Source organism: Brachypodium distachyon, chromosome 1 (assembly GCF_000005505.3).
Source record: "Brachypodium distachyon strain Bd21 chromosome 1, Brachypodium_distachyon_v3.0, whole genome shotgun sequence".
Classification (NCBI taxonomy): Eukaryota; Viridiplantae; Streptophyta; class Magnoliopsida; order Poales; family Poaceae; genus Brachypodium; species Brachypodium distachyon.
In genome coordinates, this window is record NC_016131.3 from 71794468 (window position 1) to 71819262 (window position 24795).

Consider the following 24795-nt stretch of genomic DNA (forward strand, 5'->3'; position numbering starts at 1 on the left):
TTGAGCTGACGTGGCTGCCACCGCCGCCGAAATTAATCCCGCTGAACCGTTTTTGGACCTAAGTGTTACACTAGTATCAGTTTAGGGCTTTATGCTTGCGTTTTCTGAGTTCATGGATTAAAATGTGCATTCGCTCCGAGTTTATAGACTAGGGGTGTATTTCACTCATTTTAAAATACTGCTTCCTCCGATCCAAATTATTTGTTGCAACAGTTTTCGAAATGAACGAATGTACACATTGAAAACGCAAAATTGAGATAATCAATTTGGATAGGAGGAATATTATTATGCACTAGTTAAGTGCCCGTGCGTTGCAATGGAATGAAAAATAAAATGTACAAAGAATATATATCAAAATGGCATTTTTTCAACAAACTTCAACAATGTATAACCATGTCATGACAAGCATCAGCCTCTTCCTATTGCTTTCCCCTCTCGATGACCATCAAATGTAAACTGTAGTGTAACAATCAAATTTATTAAGCTAACACAGCACTTCAATGGAGTTGCTTGTCTTAGCACCAAATATTGGTCGGTCAAAACTTAAAGCTGCTACCTATGTCAGATCTTCGGTAGCACAAATACTAAGAAACAGCATAGAAAGAGCTTGAGAAAATATCACAAAACCACAACCGTTGTGTCCTTCTTATCACTTAACCACAACTTCAGGATATTTTATCCAAAAACCACAACCGCATGACTTAATTGCCTCCGGCCTCTCTTAACAGCAAAACTGACAAGCCTGACCCACGTGTAAGTGTCTGATGGTCATGTTGTTCGATGCCGGTCCGCTGGTCCATGACAGGGTTGAAGCACTTGTTCACTCCAGCACGCCCATCGCCACCGCCATGGCCGTCGTCGCCTTCTCCTGCGCCTGGAAGGTCTTGAGCGTCTCTCGCTCCCACGCCTCCTGCACGCACCGCAGCAGCGGCTTGCCTGACATGAGAACGAGCTTCTCCGATGGCGTCGGCGGCTGGTGCTGAGGCTTTGAGGAGCCGCATGCAAGGGAGGAGAAGGACAGGAGCGACATGGTGGTTTTGCAGCAGTTGCAGTGGACGCTAGACTCGGTGAAGAGGTCGGAGGCAATTAGGCCACACATAAAATTCCCAGAAGTTGTGTTTAAGTGATAAGAAGGATGCAACGGTTGTGGTTTTGCGATATTTTCTCAAAGAGCTTGATGGCCATAGAACAGCCAAGGTACATGATTGGAGGTAAAAACATCCAAAAATGAATGATCAAAATAAGTGTTTGTTAGCGCTATAACAATCTAGATTTTACATGAAGAGCGCCTTGCTTTTACATTTCTAATGTCCTATCAAACGAACAAAGTTCAAGCATTAAAAGAAAACTAAAATGGCTGGTTCAGTAAAAATAATATCAACACATAATGAAACAATTCTAACAGTTTCCTGATGATATATCCAAAACATCAGTAATTGATTTATGTTTAGGTGGACCTCAAGAGCTTGACAACCTACTGATAAAATATGGTTGAGCCAACATCAAACATACAGTCTCCCTCCTAATTGGAGCAAGTATCTTCACTGGACAATTTAGAAAAAAGTCTCCCACCGCGACCTTAGTAGCATCTGCTTACATAATCCACACAAATTGAATAAGGATAATACTGATCGAAGTTGAGATGGGTACATGCAAATGAAGAGATGATGACAAAGAGGCAACGACGACCTGTTGGAAATATGCCCTAGAGGAAATAATAAATTTGTTATTATCATATTTCATTGTTCTTGATAAATGTTTATTGCCCATGCTATAATTGTATTGATTGGAAACTCAAATACATGTGTGGATAAATAAACAAATACCATGTCCCTAATACGCCTCTACTAGATTAGCTCGTTGATTAAAGATGGTTAAGATTTCCTAACCATAGACATGTGTTGTCATTTAATAACGAGATCATATCATTAGGAGAATGATGTGATGGACAGACCTAAACCTAAACATAGCTTTTGATCGTGTCACTTAAGTTTAAGTTGCTTATGTTTTATTATGTCAAGTATTATTTCTTTAGACCATGAGATCATGCCACTCCCTAGTACCGGAAGAATACTTTGTGGGCATCAACCGTCATCTCGTAACTGGGTGATCATAAAGGTGTTTTTCAGGTATCCCAGAAGGTGCTTGTTGGGTTGTATGGATCAAGACTGGGATTTGTCACTCCTTGTGACGGAGAGATATCTCTGGGCCCTCTCGGTAATATAACATCCTAATGAGCTTGCAAGCATGCGACTAATGTGTTTAGTTGCGGGGGTATTATATTACGGAACGAGTAAAGAGAACTTGCCGGTAACGAGATTAAACTAGGTATGGCAATACCGACGATCAAATCTCGGGCAAGTAATATATCGCGAGACAAAGAGAATTGGATACTGGATTAATTGAATCCTCGACATAGTGGTTCAACCGATGAGATCTTCGTGGAATATGTGGGAACTATTATGGACATCCAGGTCCCGCTATTGGTTATTGATATTTGATCATGTCCACATGTTCTCGAACCCGTAGGGTCACACACTTAACGTTTCATGTTGCTTGGGTTAGATGAGATAAATGATGATGATATCGAATTATGATTCGGAGTCTTGGATGGGATCCTAGACGCAACGAGGAGCTCCGGAATGTTCCGGAGATAAAGATTTATATATGGAAAGTTGTTTTCAGGGTTCTGGAAAGTTTGGAATATTTCCCGGTTTTGACCGGGAAGCTTCTAGAAGGTTCCGGAGGGATCCGGAGGGTTCCACCTTGAGGCCCACCTATCCCTGGGCTAAATGGGCCTGTGAGGGAGCACCCTGGCCTTAATGGGCCGAGGGGCTAGCCCACAGGGCCCATGCGGCCAGGAGGAGAGTCCTGGCCGCGGGAGAGTCCTGGCCGCATGAGAGTCCTGGCCGGCCACGCCTCCTCTACCCCTATATAAATAGAAGGGGGGGCAAGGGAGAGAGACACCCCAACCTTTCAGTTGGATCTCTCTCCCCTGAGCCCTCCTCTCCTCCTCTTCTCACGCGCACGGCGTAGCCCTGCCCGTGAGAATATTCACCATAGTCACCACGCCGTCGTGCTGCCGGGATCTCGTCTACCTCTCCCTCTCGCTTGCTGGATCGAGGAAGGAGGAGACAACGTGAAGCTGAACGTGTGGATACCAAGGAGGTGCTGTCTGTTCGGCACTGAGATTGATCTCATTGAAAGTTCCACTACACCAACAACGATCTCGTGATCGTAACGCTTAGCGGTCTACGAGGGTATGGTGTTCATGATCCCTCTCGTTACATACATCTAGTATATATATTCTTGGGTTTTCTTCCGCACTTCTCGTAGGAAATTTTTTTGTTTCCTATGCAACGAACCTAACACGACCATGGTAATGCGGATAAGGAAGATCGAATAATCAGAATAGAGCCTGACCTAAACTAACCATATCGCTCAATAAATATTTAGGCATCAATTGGAAAATCTTGAATTTCACCTGCTCAAAAGCATGACGATGACGGCTTCACGACACCTTAACTGTTTCAAATTAAACTGCCATGGTGGCCCTGCGGCAGGAGTTAGTTACGTTGTTTCCTTTCATAGCATAGGATCCCCACCGTGTTTGTTAGGCAGGGGATCGATCTTCCTTTATTTCCGTTGAGCATGAGCGCACAAACGATTGTGTGAGCCGTGCATGTAGGATCCATCGCTCGCATGATTTGCCGTGGGATGGCGCGGCCAGTCCGGATTGTGGGTTCGATCTGTGTGATGAATAAAAGGAGAACAGAAACAGAAAAGCAGCTAAGTCGTTCGCTGCGCAAAAACCTCCCAGAGTCCAGTGTGTTTCTTCCTCTTGTGACTAGCCGGAGCTGTCAATTGGTATCAGAGCCACCGTAGGCCCTGATGTTGCATGCCCAAGTTCATGCCGAAGACAAGCGGTGCTGCCGACGGCTACAAGACCATCTAAGAAATCAAAGTGGTAAAATATGTTCAGTTATGCAGCTCTGTACAAAAAGAATTTGCCTTTTAGAACCATAAGGATCTCTCTGAAGTTTGAAACCTGAAAGTGTCATTTGCTGATCAATCTACAATCAAATGCCTATGTTAGAATTGTGGGAGACTCAGTCTAAGTATTAATTAGAAGGCCATGCTTGGGATGGGAAGTATTGCAACATTAGGTGTAAAACTTTGAGCTTGAAGCTTAGATATAAAAGAACAAAGACATGGAATAATTTTGGTCGCTGAGACATATGCAACCTCAAAACAATTGAAACAAAAGGTGTGATAAACTATAGTAATTAATTTTATCATTTTGCAGATGTTTCTAGAGAACCTCCACTCTGTAAATAGTTTTATCATTCACGTAAGATTACCTTTGTATAAGAATGCCCATCATCCTTTACAAAATCAATCTTCACTCATGGAAAAATTAATATCTTGTATCCACAATAAGGATATACCTCTAGCTTTTCCCAAGGTAAACTACTCCACGAGGGAAGGTTGGAGGCGGACAGTTGAGGGTGCGGAGGCTCAACGTCCCTGCAGACGGGGATCAAGAGGTCCGGGTGTGGATCCTCTCAAGGAGCAGGTTGAGGTACATCGAAACCTTTTTGAAGCACTATGATGGTACATCGAAAGTTTTATTTAGCGTTACTCTCCAACAATGTTATATCTCAGGCCCACAAGTAGTTTTTTGCATTCTAGGCCAAGAATTAATGGAGGATACCTGAAGATTTTTCTTTCCACAATGTGATATAACTGGTGCATAGATCCTCCTTGGCTCTTCCAAAAATATCATCTTCAGGTATGTATGCCTCCTTCAAATATCATGTTATTTACATACTTGCATCAGACCAAGACCGAGGACAACACTCAATGCGAAAACAAAAATTTGCTAAGCTAAGAAAATACCTTGCTTCATGGAAAAGCCTACAGGAGCCAAGTCAAAATTGTCAGTTTGCAAAGCCTGGAACCAGAGTGGTGCAGTCAGTTGCAAAAATCACATGGCTTAACCCAAACTAACCTGCAAATTTGATTCTCTGTAGCATTGCAAACTTTCTGCATGTAATTCATCAGCAGCAGATGGCATAGATACTGAAAGCGCAACGACTGCAGCTCCATCTTCTCCTCTGCATATGCAGACGCGGAGGCCTAAACTTGTCGGCTTTCCTTGCAAACGACTACTCCCATTCAGTAACCAAGTGCTTGGTATTGTACTGTAGCTCATCAACAATTGTCGGTCGTTCATGGTGATTTCTTTTCACTCCACCAGCACCATAGAAGGCAAACAACCAGCAGCATCAGATAAGTATTCAGATTGAATACATTCATATAGAACTTCCTTTGCACTTCGGCATGTAATTAGCTTGGATCTGATTGTGCAAATCAAATATCTTTGATAACAAATACTCTCTCCGTCCCATGTTAAGTGACTTTCTATTACATGTATCTAGACGCTTTTTAGGCATAGATACATCTATATTTTGGCAAACTTGAGTCACTTAATATGGGACAGAGAGAGTAAGAATGAAGACAACATAGTAGTTGCTAGCTACAAACTAACAAACGAAAAAGTATTTGTTCGAGCAACACAACAGATAAGAATGTCTTTATTTAGTTATTACGTATATGTCACAAAGGGTACAACAGAAGCAAGCATCTTCAAATTCACCTCGGTGGTCTTGAGGAACACGCCGGTCACCATCTGGGTCAGCCGTAGCCTTGCAAAATCTTCTTGATGTGCGGGTGCAATTCTTCAGTGCTGCAATCACAAAAAATTTAACAAATCAATCAATGTTAATCCATCACCAAGAGCCAAAGAATAACAAAAGTATCTGAAAAGCTTTCAATTATCTACCGACCCGGAGCTGCAGATGGCGAAGAGGAGCTGGGCATCGTCGTGGCTCTCAGCGGGACTGAACCTGGAGGCCTTGAGGCGGGTGTGCATCCGCAGGAAGTCGAGCTCCTTGTCGCGGAACTTCCTGATGAACTCCTCGGGCCACTCCTTGTTTATAGAGTGTTCAAAAGTACAATGGTTAAAAGCTTATAAATATTCAGTGTTGTTGACTTCAGAAAAATTCACGCTTATCTTCCACTGAATACCGAACATGTTGTTCTAAACTTTCAACTTCAGTTTGCTGGTCCTGAATGAATAAAAGTATTCGTATGGGAAACTACCCAATTTATTTACCAAAATAACCCAATAAAGAACCCTAACCCTTCACTGCTATAGCATGAGAATATGACCAAGAAAGCAAGGAATCGGTGGAGGGTTCAGACCTGAACAATCTTGTGGCCCTTCCTCCTCCGCCCCGCTGGCTCCTCAGTTCCCTCATTGTCGGGGGAGGTGGGGTCGTGCACAGGCTAGGCGGCCAGCGGGAGCATCTGGGGCGGGCGAATCTCGCAGACCGCTCCATGTGTGTGGAAGCCTGCTGCCAGATCCCATCGAGGGGGTCCTTGAGGGAGTCCTTTCTTGAGATGGGAGGTTGGCGACGCAAGCCCACTCTGCCTGCGCTGGATTTGGAAGGGGCGACGGCGTCATCCGGCGGGACCACATCAGATCTTGGCGGCGGAGGAGGGGATGGCGGAGGCGCGCCGCAAGTGGATGGGAGGCGGCGATTTCGTTGGGGGTGGTGGTGAGGGGAGCGAGCGATCAATCGTGCAGGTGAGTATGCAATCCTTTCGGGTTCCGCAAATTGCGCGTGCGTTGGCAATCGGTGTAATTTCAATGAAATTGACGAACAGACCAAACGTATGTACCAAACTGTAAATTAAGTAGTAATAAAGATACCAAAATTAACACCCATGGATTTTTTTTATTGGCCAATTTGGATAGGAGTATGGTCTTGGACAACGCACCAAGGACGTGGTTGTGCAGTGGGCTTCGTCTCGTCGAGGACCGCCGCAACCGCGTCGCCGTCTCCGTCCTCTCCTCTCCCCGCCTACTCTTGCTACGCCTCCTGCCGCCCAAGCTCAAGACCCCTTGATCTCCGCGCCGCAATGTTCAATCTACTAGCCGACGATTGGCTCCTCGCCTCGCGCGCCCACCTCGACGACGCCGCCGCCCTCGGCTCCTTCCTCCTTCCTCGAGTGCTCCTGTTTGGTTTCTCCAGACTCCACCCACTCGCTCCATCTCCTCGCGCACTACCTGCAGGTCTGTTTTTTCTTTTCTTTTCTTTTTCAGTTACATTCTTCCTAGGGCAGAGATTCATCCCTAACTACTACTCCTACTCATTAAATAAATTGGTCCCTGCTAAGTGCTAACTAGCAGCTCGTCTTAGAATACATTGATCTGAGCAGGAAAGATTCTCCTTCCTTCGGACAAATCCTTGATTTGTAAGCATGTGCCAGCGTGATTTTGCTTAGGCGGTTTAGCCACCGTTCCTGGGATACTGACAGAAGTCCTGAACTCCTCAGTTCTTGGACACAGCGCATACATCAGGTGGCAGATGCTGGACCAATGCCAGGTAAATTCCTGCTAAAAGTTTATTTTGAACAAGAACATTAAGAGGGGAGGAGACAGTGCATACATATGTTTTTTTTGGGTCAAATTATGGCAGCATCTTTTGGCGTACTACTTTCATGGCACCAATTCATGCAAAGATTACTTTCATGTTACAGCCTGTATGACTTCTGTTTATCTTATCTTAGAGATAATATTATAGACTAGCAGCCAAATGGTCGCAATCACATACTCCCTCCGTGGCTCCGTCTCATGTTAAGTGACTCAAATTTGTCTAAAAATGGACGTATCTATATACTAAAATACATCTAGATACATGTAATATTTCGGCACTTAATATGGGATGGAGGGAGTATTTTTTGAGGTATTCTCTTGCTTAACAGAAGTTAGGAATGTTTCTTAATGTCAAAATTGTTTAAGATCAGTTATAGATTTCTTATAGACACCAATGCTTTCCTTTCTAGGGATCGGAAATAAGGGGATACTGAGCTTTCTATAATTCTCAAATTCTTGATCATGTGACATGACAACATATACAATTCCAGTTATCCTAAAAAAGGGATAGTTAATTGGACAGCAAAGCTAATTGCAACCTGAGTGTCTTTTATACATTATCTTGGCAATCAAATCAAGAGAAAATCAAAAGGAGCAAGAAAAATATGTGGTACAAGGAGCCATGCAAAACACACTGGGTAAATCAACACCGTTTCAAGTCCCAGCATCTGTTTTCCACAATTAGACAAAAGCCAATTACTGTTCTTGTAATCAGCACTGGAGAAGATCTTTGGGTGGTGGAATTAGAGTCTCACTAGGTCTTTTCCCATTCTCCACCACAAAGACCATCTTGAGTCCCCATGACGTGTGGACCTCGAAATGGCAATGCATAAACCAAACACCTGGAACATAACAAATCAAGCAACTCGTGTTAGGAAACGGAAGGGTATTTTTAACTTAAAAATGTAGGATTGAAATCTGTACCTGGGTTGTCTGCCCTAAATCTGATTGCTGTCCATCCGCCGGTAGGAACTCCAATGGTGTTTCTCTCAATGGGGTCAATGAGGTTAAATGTGGAAGGGGAAGTCTTGGGGCTGTAATTCCCAATACCTCTCCCAACCACAAAAAAGTTAAAACCATGCAGATGGATTGGGTGGCTTTCCGTTGATATGATCCCCGTATCCTGGAGTATGACCTGCACTGAAGCATTGTATGGAAGCCTATAAACCCTGGTTCCATTCATAGTTCGAAGGTTTTTGGGGCCGCTTCCTGTGTAGTTGAACTTGTGTGGTGGTGTCGCTGGGAAATCTTCTGTGAACACCCCTGGGATGTTGTAATAATATGCTTGGAGAATTGGGGTGGATGGCATAACAAATGTCAAATTATTGATTGTGCCCACCACCCTTGTCCCATTAATGCAGTTCGGGCACGGGTTGACACCCACACCAATGGTAAAGAAAAGCGAGTGGTCTACTGTCCGTGGTACATTGGCTGGGTACTCCTTGGAGTTGAGGCTTCGCAGAGAATCAGCGAACTTCGACGCGATAAGGGTGGCATTTTGTGGTGGTGGTTTGAAGAGAGTTAGGCGTGCTGCGGCGGAGACTGTGTTGGTGTAGTGCAAGATAGCGGTGCCTGTTGTGTTGTCAACCTGTACAGGAGCATCCATGAAGGGAGAGATTGAGAGAAGGTACCGCCCAGCACTTTGGTCAGCAGCGAGGAGGACGTTAGTGGTCTGGCCTGGAGTGATGAGCAGGATATCGGTTTTATATGGCTTGGTATAGACTGCATCAACCTCAACCACTGTTAGTTTGTGCCCGGCAATCTTGAAGAATAGGTCATCATTCAGCGCAGCGTTGATGATCCGGAGCATGTATGTCTTGCCACTTTCAACATTGAGCTTGAACCCATCTGCCCAGAACATACATCAGGAAAGCTTTTTTGACTCTATAGTAGAAATAAAGCATAGTGCAGTACTCTGCAATAACAATGCGTAGTAGCACCTTCGCCCATATACCTTGTGAGGAAGCACAATCAGACATTGGACCAGGGTGGCCATTGATAGTGTGCGAATCGGAAATATTGGGTCCGACACCTAGTTGCATCGCCCGGTTGATTATGGTTTCTATGTCTGCTTTCCACCATTCCCCTTCAGAAATCATCAAGTAGTAAGTGCTAAATTGCTTATTTTCATTAACAAAAAATTTAAGGAACAATTATACCTATATTACTATACGTACCTAGGACAACGACTGCTTCCTTGTGAGGAGCAGGGAAGGGATAGGGCACACCAAGCTTTGGGAGGATGACAATAGCACCATGTACGGTAGCCCTTAGCCAGTTGATATGGGCATGCCAGAGGAGTGTACCACGTTGGCCGGTAATGGTGAAGTTATACAGAAAGCTACTGCCTGGCTGGATAGGGCACTGGGTAATGTAGGCTGGTCCATCGTACCACCCTGTTCGGATCTGCCTTACCCCATGCCTGATTATGACTTAGTTAGCAAGTTGTATACACATATATGTTGCATACATATGAACTATGACTATTTTGTTTCTGTTTGCCTATCAAAGGAAAGGATGTGCCTTGTTCAAAAAAGGAAAATATGTGTGATTCTTTAGATATAATGTATGTGTAAAATTATGTAGTTTTAACATTAACTGATGCAACTATTTTCCTTCTTTTGGTTGCTTGCAGCAAACAGAGTATGCAAAAAACTCTCGTATGTGTTGAGGTTGTCTTTTATATGTGCAAGTGTGTGCACTTGCCACTTTGAGGCGGTGGTTTTCTGCTATATATCGAGGTTGAAGCATGGAATGGTACTGGACTACTACTTACCAGTGGATGGTAACGTTGTGAGGTACATGATTGACAACCTTGACAAGAACATTATCACCTTCTCTTGCATAGAGGGTCGGCCCCGGGAACTTGCCGTTGACAGTGAGGATAGTCTTGGTTGAGCAAAGCCGTGACATCTTCCTCATAACCACCTGCACAAGTCAAATCAAGCTAAATCATCATAGCAGCTTGAGTTCTGTAGCCGCCTAAAGGTGACTGTTTCGTCATTTTTATTGCCATGTCTAATTGCTGCAATTTGGGAAGAATGAAGTGAGCCCTAGCACACTGTGCATGTTGGTTATTGTCATAGTGCATCAAAAGGAGAATACCATGGTGAAGTGGCAACAAATAAAGCACTGTACACTAATATCTGGTCATAGAAAGAGTGGTGCAATGGTTATGTGCTATACAACCCGTTACATGCAGAAACTGAGTAAATGCACATTGTCATTAGCTTAATTATCATTCCTCCTGCATGTTTGTCTTTTTTATGAATGCATATGTTTGTGTCAAGATTCTCACATTGAACTTGTAGTGTCGGGTGATGGCGTGGACGCTGAGAGCCTGAAGCAGTACACAGTTGACCATGACGACGAGAAGGAGCTGACTAAGATGGCGAGGCATGCTGCTTGACGGAGCTAGCTAGCTGATCGGAGATGAGGACGATGATGGATTGATGGCTTTGAGTGGAGGCAGCAGGCCTTGTTGCATGGAATGACAGGGCAACACATGCTTTTAATGGCCCAGGGGGGCTTGATGTTGGGTTTGTAGCTGCCATGTCGTTTTTAATTTTAGGTGAGGAATCCTTGCTTAACAAGGCTAGCCAGCTAGCTTTTCTAGAAAATATGCAAATCACAGTTAATTCTTCTTGTTTTTTACTTACAGATATGCAAAGTCCACAAAGGTATAGCTCCCAGTTGCATTTAGCTACCTTTGCTTCACACAGATTAGGTAATATCCATACTATGTTAATATAGATGTAGCCATCTGCCTGCCAATGTATCTATCTTTTTGGATCTGGAGTTTGGTTCCATGTACCTGTCCTCTGCTCACTAACAATAGCACTTCTGCTGTTAACTAGCAGGCTAGCTAGTAGGAGTATCAGTTAATAATATAGCCTCTATCTTTAAGTAACTTGCAGTTCACTTCCATGTATTTACAAGAGAACCCGTACCCACATTGTGACATTTGATGTACTGCCACTGCCATGCGTGTCTGAATCTTTTAGCATAGTATAGAGAAGGCAAAATAAACACAGTTATTTTTGTGCTGATGAAAAATTACATTAGCCGAATGTGACAACTGACAAGTGAGCTAACTGAAAAGGTAAGTGCCGTGCAGAATCTTTTATACTCACGTATCAGATCACTAGCTAGATCTTATTAGGCTTAATTGATGCATTTGGACTGATATACTAGCTAGTTTAATTAGGCTGGTTGCAACTATACAATGTTTGTGCAGAAAAGGAACAAATTATGTAATGGATTGATACCTGTATGACCTGTATGTGTCTCAGTCTTCAGGTGTACAGGGTGTGAAGGAGGGAGATTGAGAGATGGCAACAGCTTTTGGTTATCTGGAAGTGATGGATCATGGATATCTATCTAGTAAGCGGTGCGTGTGCTTCAGCTTAAGCTTTTTCTTCCTTTTTCTATTTTGGTTGAGCCTAACTGAACCACGGATTGCACGTATAGCAACATTTTTGTCGAATGTTTTGTGATATCTTTGATTCATTCAAAGCCAAGCTAGAGGTCATGTAGTTCCACATGACTCTGGCTTGCATATCTTATCCAAGAACGAATGCAGTATTGTTTGGCTAGTATTGCATGCAGTTAACTGAAAATGGAGGATCACTGCACCCTAATTCTGACCTGACAATCAAAAATATTTGTAGTACTATTATTTAGATCTATACCACGATTCTTTCTCGAGCACCGAGGAGAGGATATGATATACTTTTGATGTAACCAACACAAAACTAGTTAGTTTCCCTTGCTGTCACTGTTACCCAACAACCTCGAATAACGATAGATCTCCATCTTCTTCTGTCCCTGTCTGCCTGAGATTTTGTCATTTTCTAACTGGTTCCCAATGAAGCTTAGCTAAGATACATGCACGTTATGAAACCATGCCTTTATATATTCATTCATTTCCAGTACAACCAATGTCCGTCAGTGACATGTCTCTTAACTAGTGCATACTAGTCATTGTCCAACATTTTTTAGCTTCGAGCCAAGAGAACAAAATCAGACACAAATGAAATTTACTAAACTTGATAGACAGTAGCTAGGTTCAAGGGAACTTTCAGAAGGTTCCTGATAAAACATTTTTATTTTGAGGAGTTTGCTAAATCAAATAAATCCAATGTAATTGGTGAGTTGTGCTCCAAAGCCAGAAAGGAACGTGGAATTTGAATATCGATCTGATTTTTCTTGAAACTGCAAGTGAGTGAGTCAGAGTGCTGCTGGGCCAAACGAAACAAAGAAAAGAAAAGAAATCCTTGGAGATGGTGAAAAGCAAAGGTGACGGACAAAGCAAAGGAGCTCCTAGATTGCACTCGTAGAACGGGCAGAGATAGACAGATACTACTCACTAAGCTATGCTTGTCACTCTGCTGCTGTCTGCTACAAATAGAATAGAAGATACTAGGAGATAGGAGTAAGATATACGACTGTATATACGTACACTTTTGTCTTGCTGCCTCCTTGGCTTCCGTTCCTTGCCTTACCTGCAGTAAGTCTTTCTTTTTCTTTCTAGAGATTCGATTAGGATTTACTTTGTTTTTTGTTACTGGTCCCTCACAGTATATATTTGTCTGCTCCATAATCTGTGCATCCCTCACTTTGTCATCTGTATACTAAAGTGTTAGGGAGAGGAAATCACTATCAGTGCCAAAATTACCAGAGTTGCATTTTACTCGTTAGGAAATTACTGCTCTTAAATCTGGTAGATTAAATTTGGTGAAAGTTGTCTCAAAGGCACAACTTCATGCTAAAATTGGGATTTATACTTTCTTAACGTTCAAATGAGGAACCACCAGCTAGTTAGCACCTAAAATCTTAATTAACTCCGTGTGCGCGCATGACCGTTGTAGGATTAAAGTAATCAATCAGAAGCATATCCATCAGATGCCATGTGCTAGATTCTTCTTAATTAATGTTTCATGTAAAATAATACTACTAGTATGGAATTCCTGGTTTCTAAGACATGAATATACAAACTCTACAAGATTCATGTCATTTGTTAATATTCTTGTGCTGTTGCTTTCAGATGGAAATTAATTGAAGACCCCATCCAGACCATGCTTTCAGATGGACTACTAATTAACAATGATGATGCTGAATAGCAAGGTCGACAGCAGCATTAGCTAGCAGAAGCTGGTAGGTAGTACAATCCAAAGCAAAGCAGGAGGATCGATCATAAGAGAAAGTTTAGCATGCATGCATGGATGGAATTATCATTCATGATGCACTGCCTTCTTGGGAATATTATCATTATATATCCTGGTCCATCCAGCTAATAATTTGCTATGCCGATGGCATCGATTTCACCTACCAATCTATTTATTCCAACCTGTGTTTCACCGATCGAGCTGTGTTTATCATTCCATGACACTGGTCAGTTTTAATTAGAGACTAATTAAACTGTTGACATGCCTTTTTCTTTTGGTACACAATAATACTGTGGCTTCAATTGAGGCATGTCTGTCTGTGTGTTCCAAAATGGATTTAGACAGACATCTGTGAGTAATGTGTGAAATCAAAATTTGAATCACTGAATGGAAACAAAGAAAGAAATGTATTTTCCTACAGTATAGTTCTAGGGCTGTGCAACATGACTAACAAGAGTCCAAGATGGGGGAAAGTGTAAAGCAAAAGAGAGATGGAGAGGGAGACAAGGGCAAGAAAAAGGAAAAGAAAAGGGTAAAGAGGTCACCATCTCCCTGATGAGGTCTGTCTCTTTTGCCACTGCTCTGCTCAGCAGATCAGTCTTCTTCAGCTCAGCTCAGCTCAAAACACAGCACGACACACGCAACACAGCACAACAGGAGCAGAAGTAGGTTCTTCTCAAAAGGGAATAGAGATACAACAACGCAAGACAAGAGAGAGTCTTCCATTCCATATTTCCATCTCATCTCTCTCCCCCAGATCACACACGAGTTGAGGACTCTGAAATTCAGTTCAGTAAATGGAGCTGCCCTTGATTGGTAACAAACAGAGTGAGGAAGTGATTTGAGTGAGTGAGAGGGGATGGATCAGCCACCGCCGGTGCCCTCCATCTGCGGCCTCCACCCGGGCATCGCCGTCACCGGCTTCTGCTCCGCCTGCCTCCGGGAGCGGCTCGCCGGGCTCCACCCCGCCGACCCGGCGGAGCTCCGCCGCTGCAAGTCCTTCTCCTACGCCCGCTCCGCCGCCGCCTACTTCGAGCCGCAGCGCCGTTCCTGCGACGCCCGCGGCGCTGCCATCTTCCACCACCAAGATCTTCCGCCGGGTCATGGGGAGGACGAGTTAGAAGATGTTCCGCCGACATCGACGGTGAGGCCGATGAAAGATCACATCAGCCAAGATTCCTCCAAGAAGACGACATTCGGTGGGGGATTGGGGAAGAAATGGCAGGAATGGCGCCGCAAGAGCAAGCTCAAGAAGCAGGGCCCCGCCGCCCCCGCAGTCGCCACCGCCGCAGCCAGCAGGGCCGCCATTGACGCGCACCGTAGCTTCCGCGACACGCACTCCGAGGTCGCCATCGGTCGGCGGTCCGTGGATGTGGACAGCAGCCGCCTCTGGATGGACGCCGGCCGCATCTCGGTGGATGAACCCCCGAGAGCTTCATGGCAGCGCCTGCCTCCCACGGTGGAGGATGCGCCCATCCCACGCTCTGATGGCCAAATCCCAGTGGAGGAGGAAGACGATGATGCTGAGCCTGGCGGCTGTGCTCAGACGAGGGACTACTACTTGGACTCCTCAAGCTCCAGCAGGAGGCGCCGGAGCGTGGACCGTTCCTCCTTCTCCAGCCGCAAGTCATTCTCTGATACCAATGACCTGCCCAGGGTGATAGCTGCTGCCAATGCCAATGCCCGGGTTTCGCCAGCCATTGGCGCAGAATTCTACCATTACCATCATCATGCTCAGGGTCAGAGTGTTCTTGACCATAACCAGCACTGGGAGCTGCATGGACCGAATTCGTATTCTCTGCGGGATGATGATATGTCCGGGAGCTTTAATTCGGCCGCATTCCAAGAAGGCGTGCCTGTGCCTTTGCCGGCAAAGAAGTCCAACAAGTGGATCAAGAACATATGGGGTCTCATACATAAGAAGAGCAGCACCAAGGAGTCTCAAGCTGCCAGTATCGCCAACAGGTCATTCTCTGAGACATGGCCCGAGCTCCGTGCAAGGGGTTACAATGGGCAGATGCTCAGGTGCAACAGCAGCGTCAGCGCCAGAAGTTCTTTCAGTAACAGCGGAGCAGCAGTTGGCGCCGTGAACGGGAGGAGGAGGAGCAATGCAGAAATGCATGTAAATGGCTTAGGGAGGGCAAGGAAGGATGAGGTTTTACTTGAGAGGAATTTCAGTGCAAGGTACTCAACTTGCCCGGTTGATAATGGCGTGTTTCTTAATCCAGTGGGAGGTAGTAGACGACATCAGAATGGAATGTCCGGGAAGGGAAGGCCTGCTCGTTCATCCAATTCTTTGCCTCGGAGCGCACTTGGGATGTACTGATCTAGAAGTGATAAAGGCAGGGGTTTATGTTCTTTTTAATCACCTTCTTATGTGCCTTGGCTACAGACATTGTGCATAGCTTATTGTTAGCTTATATGGATGGTAGAATCATACTTTTGTTAGGCTCGGAAGAAAGGTCGTAAGCTGAGGGTGACTGCTGGATTATACCTTATTTAGTCTTATTTCCTTTTGGGCCTGGGGGAGTGGAGTATAGCGTTTAACTTTACACCCTTTAATCTTGTACAAGATATGCCATATCTATGTTTGCTTTTGTCATCTGAATTCTAAGTTAGCACATGCATGGTTCTGGCAACAGTAGTCTTGTAACAAAATCTGGATGAAATCTCTTGGGTGTTGTTTGAGATTAACAGCAAGAAAGTCGCAGGAGGATCTTTGTCAGGTTTTTTCTTCTGCTCCTGCTCTTGGAGGAGTCTTTTACCCCTCCAGAAATCTGATGCGTGTGCTTGTGCGTCTATGTGTACTTATAGAATTGAAATATGTCTTCTTCTTTTTTGAGAAAAATATCCTAAATTTATGAATTTTGCCGCATACTTACAGAATTGAAATCCTTCCTTTATTTTAAGAAAGAAAGTAGAGGAGAATCACTAGCAGTTTCTGGGCATCAAGCTCATCAACTGGATATTGGGGTAGGGGGGACCATACACAAACATGAATCTGGTCGAGTCATTTGACCCACGAGATTCACCTTTATGAGTTCATATTCTAATTTCGGTAGCAACAGTACTAGAATAAGAATATCTACGATGAACATTTGCAGCTGGACGGAACTTGCGTGTATTTGACATATACTACATAAAAGCTAAAACTGGGCTGTTTAGTAACAGGAGCGCACAACATTATCAGAGGCAACCTCACCAGCTCAAATCAGGCAAACATTTGATTCCATGCCATAACAAGAACAGACGCAGTACCCCTACATTAGGTTACATGAATCAATCGCACCATGAAGATGAAATGCAGATTCTATTCTGATTAACTAATCTTTGTTTCTCGATCCCTATTCTGTTGTATAGGATGCAGCACGAGTAACCAGAACCGCAAACCTCGATGGTCTCTATCCTAACACACAATACAGCAAAATCTGTGGATCAGCATTGAAGCAACTGTGTCCACAGTCTGCTCTTCCCCGGGCAGGCCTTTGCCAACACCTCCTTCAGGCTCCCCAGCAACTCTAACCTCTCTTCCACCTTCCGTTTCACCACCGCATCCTGCTGCATATGCAACAAGAACATGTCACAACATTAGTGGTATTCTTCTCCTACTTTGACTAAATGGCACACCAAATCTATAACAGTTCAACTTGGGTTTGTAAAAGAAGAGGTTGCCTTTGATATCCAAAGAATGTAGAGAGCTGCAAGCTCCGCCTGGATGCGAGTTTCGCCGAACTCATCTCCAGGAGCATCCAGACAGTCTGAGAGGAGTTGTATCTCCTGGCCTAGGAAGATGTCTGCCAGGGACTCCTCCTTTGACAGGCCGGTTTCCTCATGGCTGAGCAAACGTTGCACCCACCACTGTGAGAGGAACCGACGATGGGTCCACAAGGACTGCACAAACACAAGTAAAATTTACCAATCAATCACATTCCCCCTGTAATAATACCATCTTTGATTCACTCAGGCACAAACCTCTCTCCCTTGGTAGCGTCTGATGAGCATCTCATTCCACCGCAGTTCCTCCTGTAAGATCATATACAAATAAATCTCCACTAACATGGCTTAGGAAACTAATGTTCCAAAGCACAAGTGAATTGCACACATGCTCGTTTCTCCGCTTTGTAATAAATGCATAAATAATGAAAATAGAGGTATAAATTTGCCTTTATAGATGGCACAAGGAGCTTTAAGTAATCTCAGCAACCAAAGTGATTATTAGCCTTGGATGAAATTCACCATACCGTCCACAATAGATGAGCTTCTGACTCCCAGTGAAGGGTATCTCCTCCGTTCTCTTCACTGCGGTTGTCTAGCAAGGCAAGAAGCAGGGACTGTAAAGAAGAGATAACACACCATTTATGAATACTGGCCATGAATCACACCATGTATGAATGCGAGAACAAATCCAAAAACAACCCACATTTTTTAGCAAGGTGTCACTGAAAAGTTCTGAAACCGATACACAAATATGCTGTGCAGTGCAGGCTCTCAAAATATGCCACAGATCAATATGATAAATCAGCAGTAAGGTACAAATTTTCCTTTACAGTAAGTAATACTCCTTCCGATCCATCAAAATGTCGCCCACTTAGTACAAAATGGGCGACACTTTTTATGGATCAGAGGGAGTACTAATAGTGCAAGCTACAGAAGTAAAGAAGGACCTAACCCTGCGGTAGTGAAAGCAGCAGTTGTCGGCAACATGCAGCTCACCCCATTTTATTGACTTGTTCAACTCATCCAGCACCTTGAAGAAACAAAAATTAGATGCAAGTGGTGATAGGAGAGTCTAGAACAGTAATGGACAAGATTAAACCTATGCTTGCCATGGTAGTGCTCAGAAGTCCACATACAAGTTTAAGAATGAGAGACAAGGAATTTAATCAGTTATAGTTTATTATTTATGGTCACCTGTTTTGGTTTCATGTAAGGAATAAGCCAGCATCGATGCCTCCATGCACGGTAGTTCATCTTTGATTTCTGCAAATGGGGCAAAGTAAGGGACCACCTCAGTGGCAATCGAGTGAAAAAAATTGTAAATCGCACTCGGTTTTCAAAAAAATGCCGTTGAACAAAAATAAAATTGCAGTACACAACAAAAAAGTGCAATTGACTTGCACAAAGTGCAAATAAATCAGATCATGGGTTCAAACCATGATAATCCTTTCTTATTCCCAAAACCATAGCCTGCATGAATCTCTGTTCAGATCCAACGGCTGAAAAATCGAGTGTGCTCTAAATTTTTTTCAATGGAATGTGAACTAGCACATCCGGTAAACTAAGACTATCTTCTCGCACACTGTATCTAGGTACTTGAATGTGTCTACGAGATTTAGTACCCGGACAGTTAGAAAGGAAATAATACAGTTGGTTGCGAAGAGTACATATTAAAACTCTGAATATATGTAATTATTATGACCTCTGCAATCTGTTTGACTAGTACCGATTCCTTGTCTATAATCTGTGGCATATCCTGGTGGCTTTGTGCAAGCTTTGTGATGACCCATCTCCTGTGGTAGAGGAAGTAGTTACTTATGGTAGCACAAACAAACCTAGGGAAATCAATCAACAGTAATTTACAGCAGCAGAAGAGAAGGCCGGGTTATCTGTATCTGACAATGAAGGAGCTGCAGTACCTGTGACTCCAGGTGCTCTCATTCTTCAGCGCATAGGAGAGGATCAAGGCACAGAACTGCAGCTCAGCTTCGAGTTGTGTGAGATTATGATCGGCAGACAGCACTTTCTTCCTGCAAGAGATAGATGATCTCTAGTGTAAACAAGACAAAAGGGCAGAGTATCCATGGTGATAAAGGATGGCATCCCGCATCCCTGTATGTATGTGTGTTACCTGGAATTCCACGCAGTGAACGAGTCAGGGCAGAGTATGAGCAGCGCCTTGCTATGCAACATGATCAAGGCAGGAGCATCGGCAGATGGCGATGTTGTTGCTGCTTTGGAGTGTGCCTGGCGTGCCGCGCGGTAGAGGTCGGGCAGGACGTGGGTGGAGATGGCGAGCTTGTGGTCTGAGCACCACAAGTATGGGGATTTGTTGCTGCCGAGGAGCGGTAGTGAGTCCATCTGCGTGGGATGCAGGAACCCCACCTCGTCTCTGCCATGCCATGGAATCGATCAGGAAGGAGGAGAAGGAGGAGGTGTCACCAATGGGGGATTCCTTCCGGGATTGGATCTAGACCAATGCGGGGAAAGAGAGAGAGAGAGGGAGGGGAAATTCTTAGCTTACATGTTGGGGTCGTCATGGAGGATTCGCTCAAAGTCGTGGAGGAGGAGATCTCCTGCTCCTGCTCCCGATTCCACCATTCCGTCGGGGGTGGACTATCGAGCAGCTCGACTCGTTAAGAGCATCTCCAGGAGAAGCCCTGTCCCATGCCCAATAGCTAAATATAAGGAATTTGGCCCAAAATCATCCTCGAGCAGAAGCCCCATCCGGTTCCTCATCTCCAGCCGTCCCCCAAATCAGCCTCGGGGTTCCCCATATGGAGCAGAGCGATCGGGGATCCCTATCCCCCAACCGTCGAGGTGAATCTTCTCTCCCGCCGATTCTTCTGTCCAGATGCGTCCGCGCCTTTCTCCGTCGACGCTAATTTCTTCCGTCCCCTGCTCTGCCGCCGTCGATCTGAGTTGTGGCCGCCGTCGTTGGGGATGGAGGGAGAGGGAGAGGTAGGGAGAGAGGCTCAGGAGATGAAGCAGGACTGGCAACGCTGGACAGGCGGAGCAGAGGGCCGCGCGGTGCAGGGGGCAGAGGGGCGGCGGCGCTGGGCGGAGCACCGGCGGTCAGCGGCTCCGTGGGTGCGGGCGTGCACAGGGAGAGAAAGGAGAAGACCGGGTAGTGTAGTCTGGCTTGAGACTGACAGGTGGGCCATGCTGATTGATCTTCGTTTTCTTCTTTATACTTGGACGTTTTGGTGTTTGTAAAATTTGTTTGAAGGCGAAGTAACCCGCTCTACGGTGTAAACTGTGAAAAATTCATCGAAAAAACTTCAAAAAAATCACATATGTTAGAAAAGTGATGTTTTATATATGTGTAAAATTTCAAGTCCAAACTCAATTTCGTTTGGTAGCAGCGAAAAATACAAATTCTGCATGAATAGTGGTTTTTCAGTGTTGACACTATTCATTGTAAATTTTTCTTTTTAATTTCTCCCAAATGCTTTTGATTTTGAACTTGAAATTTTCCAGGTTTGTAGAACATCACAGTCCCAACATATGGTATTTTCTTAGAATTTTTTTGAAATTTCTAAACGTGGTTTTTATGGAGTTTGCACGGTTTGCACCGAATTGAGGGTTTCATCGGATACTTCGCCTTGTTTGAATGTCCGAACGATGTCCGATTTTGATAAAATTTAAGAAAAGGTTTAGAATGGTGTTATCCATCTACAGCAAGAGCAAGTTTGAGAAAAGGTTTCAAATATATGATTTCAAATAACTCATTTGAAACATTGAAGTTTAAAAAATCGGTTGAAGATATAAATATAATATAGACAAGTGAATTATAGAGGATGAGATTTGGAGAATCTGCTGAAGAGAGTTGAAATTTGAGAGGGAGATATGGGATAGGGAATCCCTATATATGAAATTTGGGGGATAAGATTTGGGGCATCTCTTGGAGTTGCTCTAAGGCTCGACTCGTTAAGGCTTGTGATCGTTAAGGCTCAACTTTTTAACATCGGATTTATATGAAACTAGGTGGACATGTATATGAAACTGCCTGGACAAAAAGGCACCATGTTTCATGTTAACATCGGATTTAAAATTTCCAGAACAAAACTACACGTCACAAAACAGATTCATGCTTCCGCCACACAAACCACCGGATCCATCCGAGTGGAGTTGAGTTATAGTTAAAACACGGTTTGCATGTCGTATATGAGTTTAACAAGGAGACGGGACTATGCATGTGCTCAACACGTGAAGAGCAAAAAAAAAAAACTAAACAACAGTGTGCTCGAGTCCTCGATAGGTATTACAGGTGGCCAACGGGCCAGGATGGGCCCGCATCTGAATGGGCTCAGCACGGTCCAAGCCCTTTTAGCCCGTTTATAAGTGAGTCATGCCATGCCGGGCCGCTCCGGCAAAACCCAGCCAGGCCGGGCTCGTTTACCCCGACGCCCCCCCCCCCCAAAAGCCCACTTCCTGTAATACCTTAAAAAAATGAAAAATACAAAAATGTGCAAACTTTCATATGGGAATAAATTTGATGGTTTCGGTTTTTAGAGAAACGGGGCGCTCGTGCGTGCTGGGCTGAGGAGATGGAGCAGGGAAGAAGGAAGGCCCGGGGAAAATAGAAGAGAGAGGGGGGAAGGCCCAGGGGAAAAGAGATGAGGGCTGAGGAAATGGACCGAAGAAAAAGAGAAGAGAGAGGGGAAAGACATAGGGGAAAAGAGATTAGATGGGCCAGAGGAGAGGGATGTAAACAAAATAAAAATTGTTAAACAGGCAGTGCTGGCCCGTGAGACCCAGGCGACGTGCAGGTGGGCTTTTTGAAAATGTCCGGCCCGTTGGCTAGCTGTACTTGGTATGCACATTGATTGGAGAGATGCACCATGTACGTACGAGACTTGCATGGGATTTCAACTAATACCACAGTTCGCCAAAAAAAACTAATACCGCAGCTATAAATATAGAGATCGCCAAACAACCACAGATGAAATGTTTCCAGAATTAGATTACAGGAGATGATCAAGTTTTCTATTCTCTACCAAAACTTATAGAGAAATAAGATATCAAATTAACTTTTTGGGTCCAGCTAGGAAACAGTTGGTCGAAATCATAAGCAAGACACAGGATCTTTATCTAATGGTCAAAATAAATAAATAAAGTTAAACCTCGTTAAAATAGAAAGGTAACTCCGAAATTGACTCGTAAGTATCAGCTCCATGAAACTAGCAACCCTAAGGTGGGCTAGTGTTGATGATATTTGTGTTGGGTGGGTGTACAACAACTGAACTCTACAACATTCGAGGAGACAAAAGCTTTTAATTGTCATCTTATATATTAAAGTTATATATTACTAAACAATGAAACCATGAAAGTTTTGAAGCAAGTAAAAATACAATTTAAATTGCTAAGGATCCAGTAGATAACGAAAAAATACAAGTTATAATGCCTAGAATTCTATTATTTTTCATATACGCATCTAGAATTCCATATATGGTTAAGTCGAGAGATTCAACGTATTATTGGTCATATCCTAACAAATAAATTAATCAAGAAGATAGTATACTTTATGTAGGCTTCGTTTGGTTATAGATATTGAGAGGCTCTGAAATTGAATTGGGTTCTTCAGAAAATTAAATTTAAATTGAATACCAATTCCGTGGTTCTGAATTGAATTGGCTCTTGAAATTCCAATGAAACACCAATTCCAATTTCTTTTCTGGATATACAAAACTTAGATTTGTATATTTATATATATATATATATATGAGTATGAATCTAATACAACAACTAGTTAAGTCTAAGTTCACACAATTGTATATTTATATGTTATTGTAAATTCAAAATTTAGAATTGCACAAAAAAGAATATGTTGTTGTCTTTGGTTACACTAGGGAGGCTAGTCACCGCACTGCAACTCATCGCGCCTCTATCACTGCCCTTCCGCCGCTATAGCCGTCGCCCTCGTGATGCCACCACCCACCGTCGCGCCGGCCCCCACGACCCAAACCCTTAAGGAGCTCTGGAGCGACTTGACAACATCCTGGCGTCTATGATGCCTGCTGAGGTGCGCATCCGCCAGCAAGCCGAGAAAGCTGCGCAGGATGAGCGCGTCAGGGCTGCAGCCGCGGAAAGCGTCAGATCAGAAGCCGCTAACCGGCCTGCAATGTTGGTGGTGGAAAGGGTGGAAGCCGCGACGTCCGCGCCAAAGCTCTATCAGCCGTCAGGCCCGCAGCACGCTTGCGGGCGGCTCAACGATACGTCAGCCGACTCGAACCGTGACTCGAATCATTCGTCATGTGGGAACTCGCGTGTGCACCGGACTCTGATGCCAAGTGTGCGGCGGAAGCACGAATTAAAACACGCCTCATAGTTGAAAGCACAACACCGGTTAGGTCCTGAAATAAATCCAACGAAATGCGAGCACCCATGTCAATCGAAGTCTTGAACTTAGGTGGGCTGGTCCCACCACAAGGAACCAACCACCTGAGCTACGCCTAATTCGCAATGAAAAATATAATATGTTAGAAATTTAGAAATCAATAAAAAAAACATTGATCAGCCAATATATATCAACCAACAAAGTGTCGTCACAGTTAGTCGGGCGTGTGTTGCTAAATAACAACGGGTTGATCAAATGCTATTTATACAATATGAAAACACATGTCACCATCAGGTATGACAATTCCATGATTTTTGACTGTGCAGAACAAACAATGACGAACTTCCTTCATGCTTTCCTCCTCTCTTTGCTTCCTTTCACCACAATGTTTATCTCACTGTACAAGACTTATTAGAGAGCAAATCTTCTCCAAGCCTTTGTCCTGCGAAATGAGACACATGCACAAAGGTGTAATTGTTAGTAGTGTACATGTATATGGTTAATAAATTCCTCATATCTTCACTGGTGAAATATGAATGCTTCCAACTTGTGAGAAATAGTAAGATTGAAATCCATAAATGATTTAGTGTGCTAGTACTGGCAAAAAACATTTGAAGCTACATCTGGACGATTAGTTTACATACAGAGTGATTTCATACTCCACTGTTGTTGTCAGAGCTTATTTCATTTCCCAAAAAGACTGCATATTAAGTGTCAAATTCCTGGAAAGACATCCCATGTAAAATATTAGCATACTATAGATTTACTTGTAAGATGCCTAACAAACATAGTACAAGGACACTGATCTTTCTCTTGCATTTAGTCTTAACAAGACATAGATCATCATAAAATAAACAACACAATATGTACTTGTTTCTAAAGTCTCATTGTCTCATTCTCCCCTTAAAAAAGAGGAAGTTACATTCTTACCACACTTATTTTGTACTATACGATTGTCAGAATTTCATTCCACAAGTACAGACAAGATTTTCCTTTGGATACATGCAAGATTGAAAGTCCCGAACTGTGAAACCTGGTATGCAAATCGAGTTGAAGAAAAAGGCATA

General features: G+C 43.9%; 3 protein-coding genes across 11 annotated transcripts; 1 reads left to right on the plus strand and 2 right to left on the minus strand.

Annotated features, from left to right (window-relative positions):
* Positions 1-7924: 7924 nt before the first annotated feature.
* Positions 7925-10989, minus strand: LOC100837611 (laccase-22). Its single transcript, XM_003558712.4, has 6 exons — positions 10803-10989; positions 10281-10432; positions 9682-9926; positions 9459-9590; positions 8429-9352; positions 7925-8346 (listed from the first exon to the last, which is right to left on the minus strand). The coding sequence occupies exons 1-6, from the start codon at positions 10902-10904 to the stop codon at positions 8216-8218; spliced, it is 1686 nt and encodes a 561-aa protein (XP_003558760.1). The 5' UTR covers positions 10905-10989; the 3' UTR covers positions 7925-8215.
* Positions 10933-16329, plus strand: LOC104581871 (UPF0503 protein At3g09070, chloroplastic-like). 5 transcript variants are annotated; one of them, XM_024457094.1, is made up of 4 exons: positions 10933-11075; positions 11166-11231; positions 11797-11894; positions 13551-16329. In XM_024457094.1, the coding sequence occupies exon 4, from the start codon at positions 14531-14533 to the stop codon at positions 15995-15997; it is 1467 nt and encodes a 488-aa protein (XP_024312862.1). In that variant the 5' UTR covers positions 10933-11075; positions 11166-11231; positions 11797-11894; positions 13551-14530; the 3' UTR covers positions 15998-16329. The 5 variants fall into 5 exon arrangements, with proteins under 5 accessions (XP_024312862.1, XP_024312864.1, XP_024312863.1 ...); XM_024457096.1 differs by having other exon boundaries at positions 11804-11894; XM_024457095.1 differs by having other exon boundaries at positions 11166-11184.
* Positions 16330-16795: 466 nt separating this feature from the next.
* Positions 16796-20556, minus strand: LOC100838632 (protein prenyltransferase alpha subunit repeat-containing protein 1). 5 transcript variants are annotated; one of them, XR_002961969.1, is made up of 10 exons: positions 19913-20556; positions 19520-19780; positions 19308-19418; positions 19091-19223; positions 18583-18651; positions 18341-18418; positions 17913-17980; positions 17644-17694; positions 17344-17562; positions 16796-17226 (listed from the first exon to the last, which is right to left on the minus strand). XR_002961969.1 is itself a non-coding variant. In XM_024457100.1 (10 exons), exons 1-10 carry the CDS (start codon positions 19987-19989, stop codon positions 17107-17109), a joined length of 1212 nt encoding a protein of 403 aa, XP_024312868.1. In that variant the 5' UTR covers positions 19990-20554; the 3' UTR covers positions 16796-17106. The 5 variants fall into 5 exon arrangements, 3 of the variants coding, with proteins under 3 accessions (XP_024312868.1, XP_024312869.1, XP_003558763.1); XM_024457100.1 differs by having other exon boundaries at positions 16796-17229; positions 17913-18002; positions 19913-20554; XM_024457101.1 differs by having other exon boundaries at positions 17913-18002; positions 19913-20553.
* Between the last annotated feature and the right edge of the window lie 4239 nt (positions 20557-24795).

Coding starts and splice junctions, on each gene's coding strand:
- LOC100837611 (XM_003558712.4), bottom strand. CDS start 10,904: ATGCCTCGCCATCTTAGTCAGCTCCTTCTCGTCGTCATGGTCAACTGT. Junction 10,433..10,802: donor CCCGACACTACAAGTTCAAT/GTGAGAATCTTG, acceptor TGACTTGTGCAG/GTGGTTATGAGGAAGATGTC. Junction 8,347..8,428: donor ATTTAGGGCAGACAACCCAG/GTACAGATTTCA, acceptor GTTATGTTCCAG/GTGTTTGGTTTATGCATTGC.
- LOC104581871 (XM_024457094.1), top strand. CDS start 14,531: ATGGATCAGCCACCGCCGGTGCCCTCCATCTGCGGCCTCCACCCGGGC.
- LOC100838632 (XM_024457100.1), bottom strand. CDS start 19,989: ATGGTGGAATCGGGAGCAGGAGCAGGAGATCTCCTCCTCCACGACTTT. Junction 19,781..19,912: donor CTCCATGACGACCCCAACAT/GTAAGCTAAGAA, acceptor ATGGCATGGCAG/AGACGAGGTGGGGTTCCTGC. Junction 19,419..19,519: donor TTCACTGCGTGGAATTCCAG/GTAACACACATA, acceptor TATCTCTTGCAG/GAAGAAAGTGCTGTCTGCCG.